Source organism: Balaenoptera ricei, chromosome 4 (assembly GCF_028023285.1).
Source record: "Balaenoptera ricei isolate mBalRic1 chromosome 4, mBalRic1.hap2, whole genome shotgun sequence".
In the NCBI taxonomy this organism is placed as follows: domain Eukaryota; kingdom Metazoa; phylum Chordata; class Mammalia; order Artiodactyla; family Balaenopteridae; genus Balaenoptera; species Balaenoptera ricei.
The window spans coordinates 93,143,172-93,163,523 of NC_082642.1; the positions used below are offsets into that span (position 1 = coordinate 93,143,172).

The following is a 20,352-nucleotide window of genomic DNA, read 5'->3' on the forward strand; positions in this document are numbered from 1 at the left end:
ATAAAATGCAACCCTGGTAAATAACAGCTGGTGCTGGATTTTCCATCCCATGCCACCACATATATATCTGCCCGAAGACACAGGATGTTCTATGGGATTTGTCATTTCACTTTTAACAAAGTGCTAAATCGGAATGAAATTACATTTTTCATACAGCATTTAATGGGACTGTATTAAACATTTAGTCACATTTAATTTAATCATTTAAGAGCCTAGCAGATGAAATTGTATTTCACAGAAACAAGGATAAGTTAAGATTGAGACACAAAGTATGTGCTCTGCAGTCACTGGAAAGCACTTGATCACCATAATTAAGGTGGCCAAAGGTTTCCGATCTAATTAAAAATAAGGAGTCATATAAGAAATGGCTTTATTAGAAAAAAATGTAGTGTACAGGTGGCTAATATCTATCATTGATACACCTCTTGGCTATTTTATAATTAAAATCTGATATAGGGTTTAAACTTCTTTAGAAGTTAGTGGCATTTCTTCCTATTCTGATATGTGGCTTAGGGAAGGAGTTATCTTCATGTAATAGACACCCTTTATTTCTTTTCATAGTTACAATTAATCAGTAGTTTAGCACTGGCACAAAACATAGAGGGAATTACCTAGGTAGTGCTTTCTGTGTAAGACATCACACTTCTAACCCCAGACTCAGGCACACGTACGCCATTGATACAGTTTTTAAACCCACTATTATCACTCAAGTTCCGCATTATTATTACCTAGCAGTAATTAAATTAATGTGATCATCTGTAACCTAACAAAACCTCTGAATGAAGTTTCTCTCTTCTCTTTTTCTTTTTCCTGTTAGATGTGCAATTCCAAGCAAATGTGCAGTATGCAGTATTGATTTCCAGTCTCTTTTTAAAAACTCCTTCAAGTCTGTGCTATTAAACTGAGACAACCACATCAAGATAGAGTCTGTCATAGGATTCCCTGAAGCACAGAATAAGGAGGAGACTGAGCAAACACGACCCGGGAAGGCACCAGTTGAACCAAGACAACTCTGTAAGACAAAAACATGCAGTTGTAAGCATTCATGTGTCACCAGCAGAACACCACCTGTATGCTGGGAGCAACCTGCTTTGCATTCAAAAGCACTTATAATAAATGCGCCCTGGGAGGCCTGAAAACCGGCTTTCAATAAACAAACAGTGACAAATGCGGAGTCTAAGCGATGCATGTAATATGTTACAGGGCTTTCCTGTGGAATATTTTTAATCAGTATTGTTAATGACTTTTCATCAATTTAACCCAACTTGACTTTGGTGACCAAAAAGAAAAAAAAATCTATTATTACTTCAAAGAAAGAAAAATCAATCACCTTTAAATGTTAGTTTAATTGTTTTTAAAGTGCCCTCTTATCACCATCACTCTTGTCCTTGTTTAGAAATATCTGATGGATTAGAAAGACAAACAAGAAAATCACCTGAATTTTGAGATAACACTTTTAAATTTTTTTGGAAAGAAATATCTAATTCTCAGCAAAAAATCAAGTAGTAATCACTGTAAAACAAAGTAGAAAATACATACATATATATATATATATATAAGATAAGTAAAATGTAAAAAATGAATCCTAAATTCTACTCTCAGAGAAACTACTGTGAATACTTTGGTTTCTTTCTAGTCTTTTTTTCCTACTAACATAATGGTTATGTATGATGCCAATTACCAGAAGATTTACAGGAATCATCTAAACAGGCAATTCAGATAATGTTTTTCGATTTAATGGAATTGAGAACGTGCTTCTTCGAAAATGCGCATTCACGAGTTCAGGACTCCCCAACAGGCCAATCCTGGGCCTCTTGCTACCAAAACACACATGCTTGCCCTGCCGACTGTGCTGTCTCTAGCTGCTTCCTGTGGTTCCGGGGGCCTTGGAGCCGGGCATCTGTTCAGCTTCCTTCTATCCCAGCCCCCTCTGTCAGTCAGGCTTGAGGCTTCCGTGCAGAAGCGAGCAGCTTCTTGGAGTAAAGGGGCTGGCAGGGGGGGGGGACAACTTCTCTGGTTTAATATCCATTTAGCAATTTCAATGAAAAAATAAAAACACAACAAAAAATGAAGGAAACACATTCCCTGGTACATTTTTTTCCTTTGGGCACTGCTATAAGTTTATATTTTCCCTCTGTGCTTCTACAGAATGCTAATACTGCCTTAATCTTCAAAAATCATCCTAAAGATTTCTATGCTGCTGCTTTAGATTAATCCATAATTCATATGGCTAAAAGAGCAATTTATGCTCAGGAATGGACATCAGAAAACCAACTAGTAAGAAAAGGTGCTGAAGTACCTTTTTTTCCTATAATATGTTCACAAAAGCAGCCTCCCTAACCTCTCAATTTCTACATTTTAAAAGTCAGACATGCTATTCTATAGCATGGAACAAAGATGTATATTTCAATGGTATTTTCATGCAAAGCTGTTTTCTGTCCTTTACTTGGATTGACTAGAATCTAAATACTCAGAAACGCTGTGATCTCTGGGATCTTGTCTTTATTCTAATATTCCCTGAAATGACGCACCAAGCATTTTCTGCTTTTATATTAACCATATAGCCTCTGGATTTCTGATGATAATTTTAACAAGCAAAAAGAAGCAGTGAAAAAATACAAAAAGCAAAAGTAGTAAAATAGAGATAACAGCATACTGTTTATACTAAAAGTGAGCGTTTTTTACTTTAAGGTCCCATTTTAAGCAATAGCTAAAAGAAAGTATGGCACTTGAAGTCTACAACAAAGATGTTTCCTAAACTTTAGAGACTATTTCACAGGGACCTAGAGCAACACACATGCAGCAACAATCAACTTGTCCTAGCTCTCCTTAAACCTAGAAATTAGTCAAATAATGCCAAAGCACACCTTTATTTCATCAGAATTGTAAAACGATTCCTTCTACCTGGGTTCAGATGAAATCTCTAAAAATAACTCAAAATTGCTCTTTAGTGTCATGGTTTGTGGGTTGGTTGGTTTTCACTATTGTGCCTCTCTCTGAGAAGTCAAATCCACCCTTCACTAAGTTCACCTGGTTTAACCAACTACCAGTGTTCTTTGAAATTTTTGCCTTTTTAGAGAGAAAAAGGTCAGGGATGGAAACCTCTGCATGTCCCCACTGAAAGCCACTCCCATAAACCACATCTAAGGGGCTCTAATGTGCAGGAAATGGCTTGCTTAAAAGTTCAGTCTGACTTGGCAGAGCAAAGTTGGCTGTGGTCCTTTGGAGCCCAGTGCCATGACGTAATTAACCCAACAGAGTCCTTAGCCATCGAAATTTTCTTTTGTATCTTTTAAAGTGAGCACAGTTTTCCAACATTCCTTCCCTTTGCCTTTCACTAGGGAAACTATAAATCCATACTGCAAGCCCCCATGACTTGCCTCTACATTTCTGCCGGCTCTCTGTCATCTCCTGTGCTGCAGCCTGAGGCCTCTGCCGATTTACAGTGAGGCAGGTGCTGTAGTTTCCTCGGAGCTCTGCACCAAATGGTGAGGCTCTGCTGGGGCTGAGCTAATTAGGATGAAGTGCCATTCTACTTTTCACCTCATCTTTCCCTGCAATGATGCCACACTTTTGGCTTCAAGTACTTGTCTGGTTCCAGACACTATCTTCCAGAACCAGCCTTCTAGCTTCTTTGGTGATTTAACCAAAATTATGGTAATTTAACAAAATTGTCTCCATTCTCTCTCAGGAGAAGCCAGCTGACACCACAGTTTCACAGTGTGATGCCCTGCTCCCTTCACTCCACATTAATTATCCGATAGCTTGGACCAGCACATTGCATTATTTTACTTCTTAGATATAAAAGTACTTCTCACTAGTCCACATCAGTTGAACCTGTTCTCCTGGTAACCACTAGACAATACCTCCCTCCTCAGCACATAATGCAGCCTCAAATTCATGGTTGGCTACTTCATAATGAAAGGACTGAGGTAAAACCTTTAATGTTTTTAGCCAAAACTTGCTGCAAACCTTCTAGAACAACAACAACAACAACAAATAACAGACAATACAAACTACAAAACAAGCTACAAACTATAAAATAGAACATTAGAATACATTTCAGAGCATATAAAGCATACAACGGCATTTCCAAATTGATTTTGTATGTGAAGTTATTAGAATAAAACATCACTGTGCTGTCTGAAATGCTCGCTGAGATTCACAAAGCAAGCATTATAGGAAGCAACTCAGTTTTGCAAATATGCTTATATTAAGGAGCAAGTAACTTTTTTTGAAAGTGACCTTAAAAAACCCAAGTCAGAAAAACTCCAAGAAATCTTTGACATGGTCCAGGTTCCCAAAGCAGAGTCAACACAGGACATGGGAAACTCTGTGACCCAGGGCTCTAAATAGGCCAGTGGCGTTGGTATAGAAGCCTGTGTGACATTCTCCATCAATGATGGCAATGGCCATAATCAACAAGCAAATCACCAGTGAAGCCTATCTTGCCAGGCAAGGCACTCTAATGTGGTCATTTTGGGGTTTGTACGTACAGCCCTGAAAAGCCATATCTGATGTAGTCATCTACCAGATAGCACATGGTGGGAAACCAAAAACTCTAGTCAGGAAGTTTAGTACTTCCTTGAGAAATGACCTAAAAAACTGCCGATCTTTATGATGATTAAAAATCAAGCCCTCCAATCATGTAACTAATAGTTGAATTCTGACATATAACTAACTTCTGGGTGAGTTTTTCAAGTTTAAAATGACTGAATTATGACATTCAAACACTGGCTCTAACGGAAGAAATTCATTATATAAAATGTTTAGCATACCGGGCTGCATAACTAAAAATTTAGGAAATAATTTTATACAGTTTTCAGATTTGTAATTTATGTATCATCATACCTCAGCTATAAGGCATGTGGACTTTTGCTGTGGGACTTTTGGGGCGAGATCAACTAATGATAAGTGAAAGAATCTCAACAGAGTTTTCATAGTTCTAGGAACTTTTTAGCCTTAGAGAGTTGTGGGGTATGTTTGTGTGTATTCATTATACGCACTGACAAATAAGCACATAAAAGCATTTCTTTAAAATAGAAGCTTAGATGTTTAAATTCCTATCATCACCAGCTAATTATCCAGAAGGAAACAAAACATTTGGTGAGTGCCAGTTGTACCCTGGTCTAAGCTCTTTCACATTCATCTTCTCATTAACGCTAAAATGTCAAAACATACTGAGTTTTTTTTTGTCCTGAAAACCATCCTGTTCGATTAAGATTAATTTTTATTTAAAGTTTTATTTTTCACAATACTCACGGAGTTTAGGCAGGAACCTTTAACATCTACATAGATATGTATAAGAACATATGATCAGAAACCAACCCAGAAGAGGGAAGCTTTTTCCCCCCAGCTAGATAAATCCTTGATTGTATCAGTGAGATAGAAATTAGCAGAAATGGTGTTAAGTGTTTCTTCCACTGCCTGTGCCAAAGAACCAAAAATGTCTGCTCGTATCTGGTCACTACAAATCTGCAAAATGAGGAGTGAGCACTGACTGATGTACAGACACCAGTCTCTGCTGAACAAATTGGAAGCTGCACATTCAAGACCCAGGAGAGTGATAGAGACACTCTGCTTGCCAAGCACAATGGTAGGCGTGCACTGGGCTTCTCCACAGTCAGACAGCACAGGGGTAGCTCCTGCTTTAAACTGACCAATAGATACATGTTTGTTATATTCTATAGACCACGTGCAAGAGGTCTATTAGGGGATAACGTGATCTGGCGTCTACTGTTGTTGTTTTTAAATGCTGGGAAGACAAAACAATTTCCATCCAACAGGAGAAACCATGCTCAGCCGGGCTGCAAGGACCATTCAGCCCACCTGTGTCCATGAGCTGGAAAACCGTTTCTACCACTCTAAGGGCAACAGTCATCTCTGATACTTTACCAGGCAAAAAAAGAGAGGCACTGAGCCTCCTAGTTTCAACTATGACACAGCTGAAGTGGGTTAAAGCTGATAATGTAATGACTGTTAGGTGATTCTGTTTAGAAAACTAATTGAAGGCAAAGACCCTATACTTGGTGATGGCATTTTCCCTAATGGAAACACGTTTCCAGGAGGACAGTGAAGAGTGGTCTGACTTTATTAATATCACTTGCCTTCGAAAATATCACTCTCTTTCATAGGATTAACCAAACGTATATCAAGTTTAGCAAAGTTGAAACCATCTTTACCTGTATTAGTGATCGACAGAAATGATCTAGTTTGTTGTTAATTATATTAAGAAATTAATATATCATTTGGATGCTCCTTGCTGTTAGGTGAAAGTGCTATGTCAAAAGCTGTCCAAAACCCAGGGAGATTCTGCTTCATCAGCTTTGAACGTTTCAAAAATTTGTTTTCCAGTCAAGGAGGTTATCATGGCTATTATTTCAATTATAAGCCTGTCAGAATTCCTAGAAACAATTAGGTCTCTTGGAGTGTCACATTTTAGAGCATTTCTTACATTTAAGTCTTATAAATTAGATTCTTCCATGTACAAATTATCCAAATTTACTGTATCTGATGAGTAGTTAAGGAAACAGTAACCAGAAAAAAAAGTAGTAACATTCAATTATTTAAGACAAGGAAATAAAATGGGATATAAACCTAGTAGAAATTAATAAAAGATTTATATTTAAGACTCACAAGTATAAAATTTAAAGTCTAGATGTATAAAATAAGTATAAATCCTTATTTTAACATGCAAAAAAGAAGTCTAGATAATTGTGCCCCAATTTTCTAAAATAGCGAGACAGAATTTGGACCATGGAAAAGAAAATATCAGAGAAAACCAAACAACTGCAAAACAGAACCACTACAAACCCGCAGACCTCAACACCAGTGGGGCCTGCCTTCAATATGCCCAGCAAGTTTCCAGCTGTCCCTGCAGCATCTCCTCCCACCCCCTCAAAAGCTATTTTAAAGTTTCATTCTCTCCTTAAGCCCCTTCTCCACTACCTTCCCACCAACTCTGCATAGATGAACTGGCTTCTAAGCCGAAAGTTGGTGCCATCAAGAAGGAGCTCCCTCAACAATGTGCTCAGCACAGGCCTCTGCTTCTATGCCACACACACTGCCTTCTCTCCACCTCCTTTCGTCCAAGGCTAACTCCTCTACTTGGGTTCAGGAACCCAGCCCTTCTTCCTTTGTAAGGACGTCCCGCTTCTTTAAAGGTGTACCCCTGGGTTCTAACTGCAACCTTCTTTTCACTCTATACCTGCACTGACCAATTTGGTAGCCACATGTAGCAATTTAAATGTAAACAAATTAATCAAAATGAAATAAAATGAAAAATCCAGTTCCCTAGCTGCATTAGCTTCATGGGCTAGTGGCTACTGTGCTGGACAGCACAGATAAAGAGCACCTCTGTTATCATAAAATGTTCCATTGGACAGAGCTGTCCTATACAGGCGATCCACTCTTTGGGTGATCTCTCATTCATCTGCAAAGCTTTAAACTACATATATACCCCTGACCTTAATTTCTACCTTATGTTAAGACAGTAGAGTTGAAGTATTTTTTTAAAAGCAAGATATCAGTGGTTCTCAATGAGAACCAGCATATTAGAATCAGCTGGTGGGCTTTTAAAAGTAGAAATGCTGCCCCCCCGCCCCCCCCCCCCACCATCCAAGTTAATTAAATCAGAAACTTTGGTGGGGGGGGCAGTGAGGATGCATTCCATCAGGCTGGGATGCCTTTCAAGAAAAGCAACAGAAGATATTTTCTTCGCATGTGAAAGCTCAAATAAAGTAATTTGCCTTAGTGGGAATTCTCCATATAAATTCCCTGTACATCAGTGCCACAAAACTCTCTCGTAACACATTTAGATAGTAAATAAAAAGTCAGATTTCTTACCTGTGTGATAAAATGTGAGAAAAAACAAAAGTACTCCCATGAACATATTACTTAAAAAAGTGACAACTCCACAAGTAATTCCTTCTGGAACTGGGTAGACAGTTTCCACGAAAAGCTCAAAAAATATAGGTATACTGCTATTCAGGAACACTCCCAGGAGAATACAGGAGGCATACAATGTCACTAAAATAAAAACACAAACATTTTAGTTTCATAAGAGCAGCAGTGAGTCACATCAGATGGATATTCTGGGTGTTCTCCTTCATGAGTGTCAACTCTGGAATTTCATCTCTTCTCAGTGGTAGTTGATGAACTTCAGCAAAGCTTCACACATCTGTCAGCTCTTCACACAGGTTTTGTGGAGTAGATAGGAAAAGGTTCTCTTGCTGGATGATTGCCAGTTTATTTGCTTTATCTTTTTGGTGGATTACTCCAAAGCACAGAAACAATTTTTACCATTATAATTTAAAAGATTCTTTCCCCTGAGTCACACTCCTGGCATATTGAGGGATAGGTAAAATATAGCAAATTAACACAAAATCTAGACTCATTCTATAATTTTAAAGAGAAGTTAAAATCTAAGGAAAAAATGTAAGAAACATTAAGTGTAACTAAAAATTACATATTTTAAGACTGGTTAATAACAGCCCTCAAGCATAAAATAAAAGTTATCTGCTATGTAATTCCTGGAGAAACACTTAAAATAGAAATAGTCCTCAATTTTAGAATGAGTTTCATGTCAAGAGTTTTTTTAAAAAAATACATGACTTTTTTGGAACATAGAAAAAAATTTCACCTAGAAATGTATAATTAATAGTGGCTAGGATCCCAGATTAGCCAATAAATAGCCTATTAACACAATCTATAGTGAAATCTTTGAATAAGGACACTATTCTTATTCTTAGAAGAATGTTTAGAGAAATGCACCCCACTCCAAATAATTTTATTAATGCTGTCTGCATACAAACCTTCAATAATTTTAATTTGAAGGCGAAAACAGAATCAATGAGGAAAAAATGATATCCTATTTAGAAACCTAAAACATCTCCCCTTAGACTAATAAGTATATCATGCCCACTGATGATAATGAGTAGCAATTATTCTAACCTTAAAGTTACCAGGAAAGTATTTTTAATAAAAATATTTGTTAAGTAAAAAAATTTCTGTACAGGAACTGCAGAAAGTGAGGGAATTACCCTAAATCTGTTATGTATTATTCATAGAACATATCAAATTACCAGAATTTACCACACCCAATTGCAATCATTAACAATCCCTAACATTGTTGAAGAGGTAAAAACAAAAACTGTATCTACTGTTTTCTAATAGCATTTCTCTAATTAATCTCAACTCACACTTCCTCCTCCAATTACACTAGCCTTTCAGGATTACAAAATATTTAACACATTCTAGTACCACAAATAGCTGGTGATTACTTTGAGTTTCTTTGATTAGAAGACACATGGAAATAGAGAACAAAAGGATGATGGTGAATAAAGAACGCATTGCTGGCTAAAGCAGTGACCAGGCTAGTCACAGGATTAAATGAGAAGCATCTGATGGATATAAACACATGTAAAACATGAAGCACTTTTCAAGAGTTTCTTAAAAACAAAACAAAACCCCACACCTCATGCTCACTGTATATTTGCTGGACATAGATCATGCAAATCAATCAACACTTCTTACACATGACTCATTAGTGGTACATTAGGAAATCTAGGGATGGAATATCACTGGTAGCTTTATAGAGTATTCTATCTACAAAACACTTTATACTAATTTATGGTCAGTCATGGTAATCAGAGCAGAGACCACTACTGACTCCAAAACAGATGAGCCTAGAAGTTTAAGATGATAAAACACTGAATATAGCACAGAGAACAATATTCAGTATCCTATGATAAACCATAATGGAAAAGAAGATTAAAAAAAAGAATATATATATGTGTAACTGAATCACTTTGCTGTACAGCAGAAATTAACACAATGTAAATCAACTATACTCCAATTAAAATTATTAATTAATTATTAATTATTAATAAAGGTTATTAATTTTAAGAACTTATTAGTCATTATACGCCCAGCATTTATCCCAAAATACAAAACACACTAGGTTTTTAATGCCAATAAAATAAAGAGAAACACTTTAAAACAAAAGATATATAAGTGAAAAAGGTACAAAAAAGTGTGTTAAGGGATACACACACACACACACACACACACACACACACACACATATACACCTGTTTGTAAATGTATAGAATTCTCTGGGAAAACTCAAGAAACTGACATTCAAGGTTGCCTCTAGAGAGGGAAATTGGGGGCCATGGGACGGTAGACATTTTTCATTGTATACCCTTGTCTACTTTTTGAATTTAGTTTTTACTATGTGCATATCTTACCTATTTAACAAAATAAAAAAAGAGAAATGTCATTGTAAACTAATGAATTGGCAGCTAATCCAACTCTACTTCATGCAGGTTTGTTAGCTCCCTGACTCAGAAATGGTTATCATTGGGTGAGCTGCCCCACACACCAGATATCTACACCCAGAAGCCATATAACCCAGCCTTGGTCCAGGATCCTCGACATAAATATTCCCACCTCATTTATTAGAATTCCTATTATATGTAGGATAAGTGGGCTGAGACTGCTGATATAACTTCAGAGGCCAGAAATTAAAAAACCAAGCATTTTCATTCAATTCTCTCATTCTCAGTGTTTGTTTCTTATATTACTATAAAAATGATGACCACAAGGTTGTTTTACACTGGCTGGATATATATGCTGAAATCACTTGTTACTGTAGAAACTAAAGAACCAAAATAATTTACACATAGGGGATTGGTTCAAGATGGTGGAGTAGAAGAACGTGCTCTCACTCCCTCTTGTGAGAACACCAGAATCACAACTAACTGCTGCACAGTCATCAACAGGAAGACACTGGAACTCACCAAAAAAGATACCCCACATCCAAAGACAAAGGAGAAGCCACAATGAAACAGTAGGAGGGGCGCAATCACAATAAAATCAAATCCCATAACTGCTGGGTGGGTGACTCACAAACTGGAGAACACTTATACCACAGAAGTCCACCCACTGGAGTGAAGGTTCTGAGCCCCACATCAGGTTTCCAAACCTGGGGGTCCGGCAACAGGAGAAGGAATTCCTGGAGAATCAGACTTTGAAGGCTAGCGGGATTTGATTGCAGGACTTCGACAGGACTGGGGGAAACAGAGACTCCACTCTTGGAGGGCACACACAAAGTGGTGTGTGCATCAGGACCCAGGGGAAGGAGCAGTGACCCCAGGGGAGACTGAACCAGACCTACCTGCTAGTGTTGGGGGTCTCCTGCCGAGGCAGGGAATGGCTCTGTCTCACTGTGAGGACAAGGACACTGGCAGCAGAAGTTCTGGGAAGTACTCCTTGGCGTGAGCCCTCCCAGAGTCCTCCATTGGCCCCACCAAAGAGCCCAGGTAGGCTCCAGTGTTGGGTCGCCTCAGGCCAAACAAACAACAGGGAGGGAACCGAGCCCCACCCATCAGCAGTCAAGTGGATTAAAGTTTTACTGAGCTCTGCCCACCAGAGCAACAGCCAGCTCTACCCACCAATAGTCCCTCCCATCAGGAAACTTGCACAAGCCTCTTAGATAGCCTCATACACCAGACGGCAGACAGCAGAAGCAAGAAGAACTACAATCCTGCAGCCTGTGGAACAAAAACCACATTCACAGATAGACAGACAAGATGAAAAGGCAGAGGGTTATGTACCAGATGAAGGAACAAGATAAAACCCCAGAAAAACAACTAAATGAAGTGGAGATAGGCAACCTTCCAGAAAAAGAATTCAGAATAATGATAGTGAAGATGTCCAGGACCTCTGAAAAAGAATGGAGGCAAAGATCGAGAAGATGCAAGAAATGTTTAACAAAGACCTAGAAGAATTAAAGAACAAACAAACAGAGATGAACAATACAATAACTAAAATGAAAAATACACTAGAAGGAATCAACAGAATAACTGAGGCAGAAGAACGGAAAAGTGACCTGGAAGACAGAATGGTGGAATTCACTGCTGCGGAACAGAATAAAGAAAAAAGAATGAAAAGGAATGAAGACAGACTAAGAGACCTCTGGGACAACATTAAACACAACAACGTTCGCATTATAGGGGTCCCAGAAGGAGAAGAGAGAGAGAAAGGACCAGAGAAAATATTTGAAGAGATTATAGTCGAAAACTTCCCTAACATGGGAAAGGAAATAGCCACCCAAGTCCAGGAAGCGCAGAGAGTCCCATACAGGAAAAACCCAAGGAGAAACACACCGAGACACATAGTAATCAAACTGGGAAAAATTAAAGACAAAGAAAAATTATTGAAAGCAGCCAGGGAAAAATGACAAATAATATACAAGGAAACTCCCATAAGGTTAACAGCTGATTTCTCAGCAGAAACTCTAAAAGCCGGAAGGGGTTGGCATGATATACTTAAAGTGATGAAAGGGAAGACCGTACAACCAAGATTACTCTACCCGGCAAGTATGTCATTCAGATTCGATGGAGAAATCAAAAGTTTTACAGACAAGCAAAAGCTAAGAGAATTCAGCACCACCAAACCAGCTCTACAACAAATGCTAAAGGAACTTCTCTAAATGGGAAACACAAGAGAAGAAAAGAACCTACTAAAACAAATCCAAAACAATTAAGAAAATGGTCATAGGAACATACATATCAATAATTACCTTAAACATGAATGGATTAAATGCTCCAACCAAAAGACACAGGCTTGCTGAATGGATACAAAAACAAGACCCATATATATGCTGTCTACAAGAGACCCACTTCAGACCTAGGGACACATACAGACTGAAAGTGCGGGGATGGAAAAAGATATTCCACGCAAAAGGAAATCAAAAGAAAGCTGGAGTAGCAATACTCATATCAGATAAAATAGACTTTAAAATAAAGAATGTTACAAAAGATAAGGAAGGACACTCCATAATGATCATGGGATCAATCCAAGAAGATATAACTATTATAAATATATATGCACCCAACATAGGAGCACCTCAATACATAAGACAACTGTTAACAGCTACAAAAGAGGAAGTTGACAGTAACACAATAATAGTGGGGGACTTTAACACCTCACTTACACCAATGGACAGATCATAATAAGGAAACATGAGCTTTAAATGACACAATAGACCACATAGATTTAATTGATATTTATAGGACATTCCATCCAAAAAGAGCAGATTACACTTTCTTCTCAAGTGCGCATTGAACATTCTCCAGGATAGATCACATCTTGGGTCACAAATCAAGCCTCAGTAAATATAAGAAAATTGAAATCATATCAAGCATCTTTTCTGACCACAACGCTATGATATTAGAAATGAATTACAGGGAAAAAAACCGTAAAAAACACAAACATATGGAGGCTAAACAATACGTTACTAAATAACCAAGAGATCACTGAAGAAATCAAGAGGAAATCAAAAAATACCTAGAGACAAATGACAATGAAAACACGACGATCCAAAACCTATGGGATGCAGCAAAAGCAGTTCTAAGAGGGAAGTTTATAGCTATACTCAAGAAACAAGAAACAAGAAAACTCTCAAAAAAACAATCTAACCTTACACGTAAAGGAACTAGAGAAAGAAGAACAAACAAAACCCAAAGTTAGCAGAAGGAAAGAAATCATAAAGATCAGAGCAGAAATAAATGAAATAGAAACAAAGAAAACAATAGCAAAGATCAATAAAACTAAAAGCCGGTTCTTTGAGAAGATAAACAAAATTGATAAACCATTAGCAAGACTCATCAAGAAAAAGAGGGAGAGGACTCAAATCAGTAAAATTTGAAATGAAAAAGGAGAAGTTACAACAGACACCACAGAAATACAAAGCATCCTAAGAGACTACTACAAGCAACTCTATGCCAATAAAATGGACAACCTGGAAGAAATGGACAAATTCTTAGAAGGTACAACCTTCCAAGACTGAACCAGGAAGAAATAGAAAATATGAACAGATCAATCACAAGTAATGAAATTGAAACTGTGATTAAAAATCTTCCAACAAACAAAAGTCCAGGACCAGATGGCTTCACAGGTGAATTCTATCAAACATTTAGAGAAGAGCTAACACCCATCCTTCTCAAACTCTTCCAAAAAATTGCAGAGGAAGGAACACTCCCAAAGTCATTCTATGAGGCCACCATCACCCTGATACCAAAACCAGACAAAGATACTACAAAAAAAGAAAACTACAGACCAATATCACTGATGAATATAGATGCAAAAATCCTCAACAAAATACTAGCAAACAGAATTCAACAACACATTAAAAGGATCATACACCATGATCAAGTGGGATTTATCCCAGGGGTGCAAGGATTCTTCAATATATGCAAATCAATCAATGTGATACACCATATTAACAAATTGAAGAATAAAAACCATATGAAAATCTCAATACATGCAGAAAAAGCTTTTGACAAAATTCAACACCCATTTATCATAAAAACTCTCCAGAAAGTGGGCATAGAGGGAACCTACCTCAACATAATAAAGGCCATATACAACAAGCCCACAGCAAACATCATTCTCAATGGTGAAAAACTGAAAGCATTTCCTCTAAGATCAGGAACAAGACAAGGATGTCCACTCTCACCACTATTATTCAACATAGTTTTGGAAGTTCTAGCCATGGCAATCAGAGAAGAAAAAGAAATACAAATTGGAAAAGAAGAAGTCAAACTGTCACTATTTGCAGATGACATGATACTATACACAGAGAATCCTAAAGATGCCACCAGAAAACTACTAGAGCTAATCAATGAATTTGGTAAAGTTGCAGGATACAAAATTAATGCACAGAATTCTCTTGCATTCCTATACACTAATGATGAAAAATCTGAAAGAGAAATTAAGGAAACACTCCCATTTACCACTACAACAAAAAGAATAAAATACCTAGGAATAAACCTACCTAGGGAGACAAAAGACCTGTATGCAGAAAACTATAAGACACTGATGAAAGAAATGAAAGATGATACCAACAGATGGAGATATATACCATGTTCTTGGATTGGAAGAATCAATATTGTAAAAATGACTATACTACCCAAAGCAATCTACAGATTCAATGCAATCCCTATCAAATTACCAATGGCAGTTTTTACAGAACTACAACAACAACTCTTAAAATTTGTATGGAGACACAAAAGACCCCGAATAGCCTAAACAGTCTTGAGGGAAAAAAGTGGAGCTGGAGGAATCAGGCTCCCTGACTTCAGACTATACTACAAAGCTACAGTAATCAAGACAATATGGTACTGGCACAAAAACAGAAATATAGATCAATGGAACAGGATAGAAAGCCCAGAGATAAACCCACACACCTATGGTCACCTAATCTATGACAAAGGAGGCAAGGATATACAGTGGAGAAAAGCCAGTCTCTTCAATAAGTGGTGCTGGGAAAACTGGACAGCTACAAGCAAAAGAACGAAATTAGAACACTCCCTAACACCATACACAAAAATAAACTAAAAATGGATTAGAGACCTAAATGTAAGACCGGAAACTATAAAACTCTTAGAGGAAAACATAGGAAGAACACTCTTTGACATAAATCACAGCAAGATCTTTTTTGACCCACCTCCTAGAGTAATGGAAAGAAAAACAAAAATAAACAAATGGGACCTAATGAAACTTAAAAGCTTTTGCATAGCAAAGGAAGCCATAAAAAAGACGAAAAGACAACCCTCAGAATGGGAGAAAATATTTGCAAATGAATAAACGGACAAAGGATTAATCTCCAAAATTTATAAACAGCTCATGCAGCTCAATATTAAAAAAACAAACAACCCAATCCAAAAATGGGCAGAAGACCTAAATAGACATTTCTCCAAAGAAGACATACAGATGGCGAAGAAGCACATGAAAAGCTGCTCAACATCACTAATTATTAGAGAAATGCAAATCAAAACTACAATGAGGTATCACCTCACACCAGTTAAAGTGGGCATCATCAGAGAATCTACAAACAACAAATGCTGGAGAGAATGTGGAGAAAAGGGAACCCTCTTGCACTGTGGTGGAAATGTAAATTGATACAGCCACTATGGAGAACAGTATGGAGGTTCCTTAAAAAACTAAAAATAGAATTACCATATTTTCCAGCAATCCCACTACTGGGCATATACCCAAAGAAAACCATAATTCAAAAAAGACACATGCACCCCAATGTTCATTGCAGCACTAGTTACAATAGCCAGGTCATGGAAGCAACCTAAATGCCCATCGACAGATGAATGGATAAAGAAGATGTGGTACATATATACAATGGAATATTAGTCAGCCATAAAAAGGGACGAAATTGGGTCATTTGTGGAGACGTGGATGGATCTAGAGACTGTCATACAGAGTGAAATAAGCCAGAAAAAGAAAAACAAATATCGTATATTAACGCATATATGTGGAACCTAGAAAAATGGTACAGATGAACCGGTTTGCAGGGCAGAAGTAGAGACACAGATGTAGAGAACAAATGTATGGGCACCAAGGGAGGAAAGCGGCTGGGGGTGGGGGTGGTGGTGGGATGAATTGGGAGATTGGGATTGACATGTACACACTGATGTGTATAAAATGGGTGACTAATAAGAACCTGCTGTATAAAAAAATAAATAAAATAAAATTCAAAAAAAAATTTACACAGGAAAGGGTTAAATTAAGATCTTCATAATCAGAATGGGGGAAAGGTAGCTGTGTCAGGATTGATTTAATATTTTCCCCAGTGTTGTGGGACATGCATAAAGTAAAAGCTGATTATTATGAGTCTGAATTTGACTTTCATTTGAATTTTCAGTTAAGAGTCTGATACAGTATCTTTACACACTGGTTTGGCAGATCCAGTGGGTGAATGTCATTTATTAAAAGTCAGGCAGACAAGATAATTTCCTGCTCATCAGAGAAGGTTCAATACATGATCATTAAATATTTCCATGACTTTCTATAGTACTGATACTAAAATTAAAATAAACTGCCTTTCAATTAAAAAGTCAAGGTAATTTAGCAGAACAAACACAATGCTGACACAGATTTCTTTTTTCAAAGAAGCTGATAAAATTTCATAGGCTCATAATTTGAATTGCAAAAAACAAAGTCCTCTGTACCACAAAATACACTAACAAAGGCTGTATTTCAAGAATATGACTTGGATCATAACCCTGAAAGAATTCTTCTCTCCACCCCTGCTTCCAGTGACAAACCAAATTACTAAACTTTAGGGAAGTAAAACTATGTATGAATACATTTTTATTAATCAAATAACTCAAACCTTAGGTGATCAGTAGTTATAAAACAAATCACAAAATTTCAGTGAAGATGTATTTCCACTCAGCACTGAATGAGATTCTCAAGATATCAAAAACAATCACAACTTCAAATCTTAGATTTATATAATTTTTTAAACAATTTTTAAAACTGCTTTTAAAAATATTATCGTATTTAACTATCGTATCAACTCTTTGAGGCAGGTAAAGTAAGATGAAGTGCCTGAAATTCTGAAAGTCAAAATGACTTATATAGAAACAATGTAAATTACCAGTGCTAATAACAATAGTATAATTAAGGCCTACAGAATCTAGCATGCTTTCCACCAAGCCACTGTATCAGATTGAAAAAAAGTTCTTCTTTTATAATATTTCTTTTATTCAGTGGTATTGACACAAAAGGAATGCTTCTCAAATCTGTATTCCACACAGAAGCTGGAAGTGACTGCTCATAAGACAGATGACAGAATAAAAAACAGAGCACCAAAAGGTTACAGACAAAAAAGATGAAATTTAATCATGATAAATGTAAAATGGGTCCAAAAATGATTGCTTAGGTATATAATAGGGAAGTTAGCTTAAGCCTTTCTTCAAAACCATTTAAAAAAATAAAAAAACATTTATCAAGTGCCTCTTATACAAAAGCAGCTATGCTGGAACAGTAAATAGGACACTATCCTCAAATCATTCCTAATCTAAAGGAATATGATGGACACCTATGGGCTCAGCAGCCATTTATATGCACAGTGTTAACATAATTATACTTCATTCTCTTTAAAAGAAACTAAAAAAAGCTATGAGAAGCCACAGCCTCCTAGCATTAGGTGCCAAGTGCAGCAGGGAAAGTGTGCTAAATTCTAGTAATACTGTTTAAGGAGGAGCCTGACAAGCTATGGTAGGTTTAGAAGACAGTGACTATGCTTGTCAGTGGTGTGGAATCTATGTCTGATGAGGAAACGTTATGAAAATTGGGGGATGTTTAGATTAATGGCTAAGTCCAGACATGACTGACATATTCAAATGTTCTGAGGGCTGTCAACAGAAGAGGGAGGTGGCCGACTTGCTCCGTGGGAGTTGTGCTGCTCCAAATAAGTAATAGCTTGATAGGAGGAAGAATTTCCCAGGACCCAGAGCTGATTAACAAGGGAGGTTTTCATTCAAGTTGTGGTCATATGAACATACATCTGGATTGTAATGTAAGAGACTCATTTATTGAGTAAGTTATATCAGATGATGACTAAGGTTCATTTAAGTAGATCAATAACAAATTTAGATACACGTAAGTAAAGAGCTTAACTAGGATAATAAAAAAAAATCTAAAAGGTGCTTCTTAGTGGGTAAGAACAATAGAAAATTTTTTTACAGTTTTATTAAGAAGCATTATAAATATGAAATAAGGATTATAAAATAACAATACATTTTTATCATAAATTATTTTAATGATTAGAATCAAGAAATTTCCCTAAATAGTAGGTTTATAACATTAATACACTTTATTAGATAAATTTTTATTATTGTGCACACTGACTGAATTTTTTTTTTTTTTTTTAAATGTTAATCATTGATAGGCTACTTTCTGGTAATTTATTTATTTATTTATTTATTTATGGGTGTGTTGGGTCTTCGTTTCTGTGCGAGGGCTCTCTCTAGTTGTGGCAAGCGGGGGCCACTCCTCATGGCGGTGCGCGGGCCTCCCACTATCGCGGCCCCTCCCGCTGCGGAGCACAGGCCCCAGACGCGCAGGCTCAGCAGTTGTGGCTCACGGGCCCAGCTGCTCCACGGCATGTGGGATCTTCCCAGACCAGGGCTCGAACCCATGTCCCCTGCATTGGCAGGCAGATTCCCAACCACTGCGCCACCAGGGAAGCCCTGAATTTTTATTTCATGATAAAAGTTAGGAAAGTTAACTGGGAATTATTAGATTAGACATTTATTTAAAATATTTATAAAAACTATATTAAACTTGATATTGCAAGTGAAAATACTCCTTTTGGAAATAAAGACGTACACATAAAGGCAAACGGTAAACATTCAAAAGTTTGCCAACTACAGAGTTTTTCATACGTTTTGGGCATGTTGAATATATAGAATACATATGTATGTATATACACATACACTGATATACATTTCTATATCATTGAGCTGTGCCTTTCTTCTCAGACTCACATTTTCTTCCTAAAAATGATTACTGTGGCCTTCATGGTCTATCACTAATTAAAATACACAGTACAGGACTTCCCTGATGGTCCAGTGGTGAAGAGTCTGCCTTCCAATGCAGGGGACGAGGGTTTGATCCCTGATTGGGGAACTGGGATCCCACATGCTGCGGATAAACTAATCCCGTGCGCCACAACTACTGAGCTCGCGTTCCTCAACTAGAGAAGAGAAAACCCGCACGCCGCAATTGGAGAGGAGTCTGTATACCGCAATGAAAGATCCCGCGTGCCACAACTAAGACCTGACGCAGCCATAAAAAAAAATAAATAGGGCTTCCCTGGTGGCGCAGCGGTTGAGAGTCTGCCTGCCAATGCAGGGGACACGGGTTCCAGCCCTGGTCTGGGAGGATCCCACATGCTGCGGAGTGACTAGGCCTGGGGGCCACAATTGCTGAGCCTGCGCGTCTGGAGCCTGTGCTCCACAACAAGAGAGGCCGCGATAGTGAGAAGGCCCGCGCACCACGATGAAGAGTGGCCCCCACTTGCTGCAACTAGAGAAAGCCGTCACACAGAAATGAAGACCCAACACAGCCATAAATAAATAAATAAATAAATAAAATAAAATAAAATAAAAAGTAAAATAAAATATGCAGTAATGAAACTGGGGTTCCAAAAGAGGAGGGGGCATATTTTGCTGCAATATTCATTAATGGTGATGGTTTTCTTTCCACGTGTTATTACTTTGTGGGTGTCCCTTGTTTAGCCCCTTTAGTGGCAAAGTTTAGTCCTACAAAGACTGACAGTTATGTTTAGAGTCCCTTATGGCTGGAAGGCACAGTTATTATCTTGCAGAAATGAAGCACAACTAATAATTCTTTGAAACAGTGGGCCCAGAGTAGAGATTGGTTGGGAAATCAGATATCCTAAGTAGTATAGGTTTATCAGTAACTTTTAAGCTCCCAAAGAATGACATATGGTTCTGCAGAAGGCAATGTACTATTAAATCA

The 20,352-nt window shown here is 37.5% G+C and overlaps 1 protein-coding gene across 1 annotated transcript in view; it reads right to left on the bottom strand.

Moving 5' to 3' along the window:
- Nucleotides 1-353: 353 nt before the first annotated feature.
- The window catches only part of SLC49A4 (solute carrier family 49 member 4), a 94,537-nt gene continuing 74,538 nt past the window's right edge, over nt 354-20,352 (bottom strand). The window contains exons 8-9 of the mRNA XM_059920985.1: nt 7,846-8,028; nt 354-1,012 (exon numbers count right to left, since the gene is read on the bottom strand). Of these exons, the coding sequence (XP_059776968.1) occupies nt 897-1,012; nt 7,846-8,028 (299 nt within the window). The 3' untranslated portion in view covers nt 354-896. The remainder of the gene's footprint in view (nt 1,013-7,845; nt 8,029-20,352) is intronic.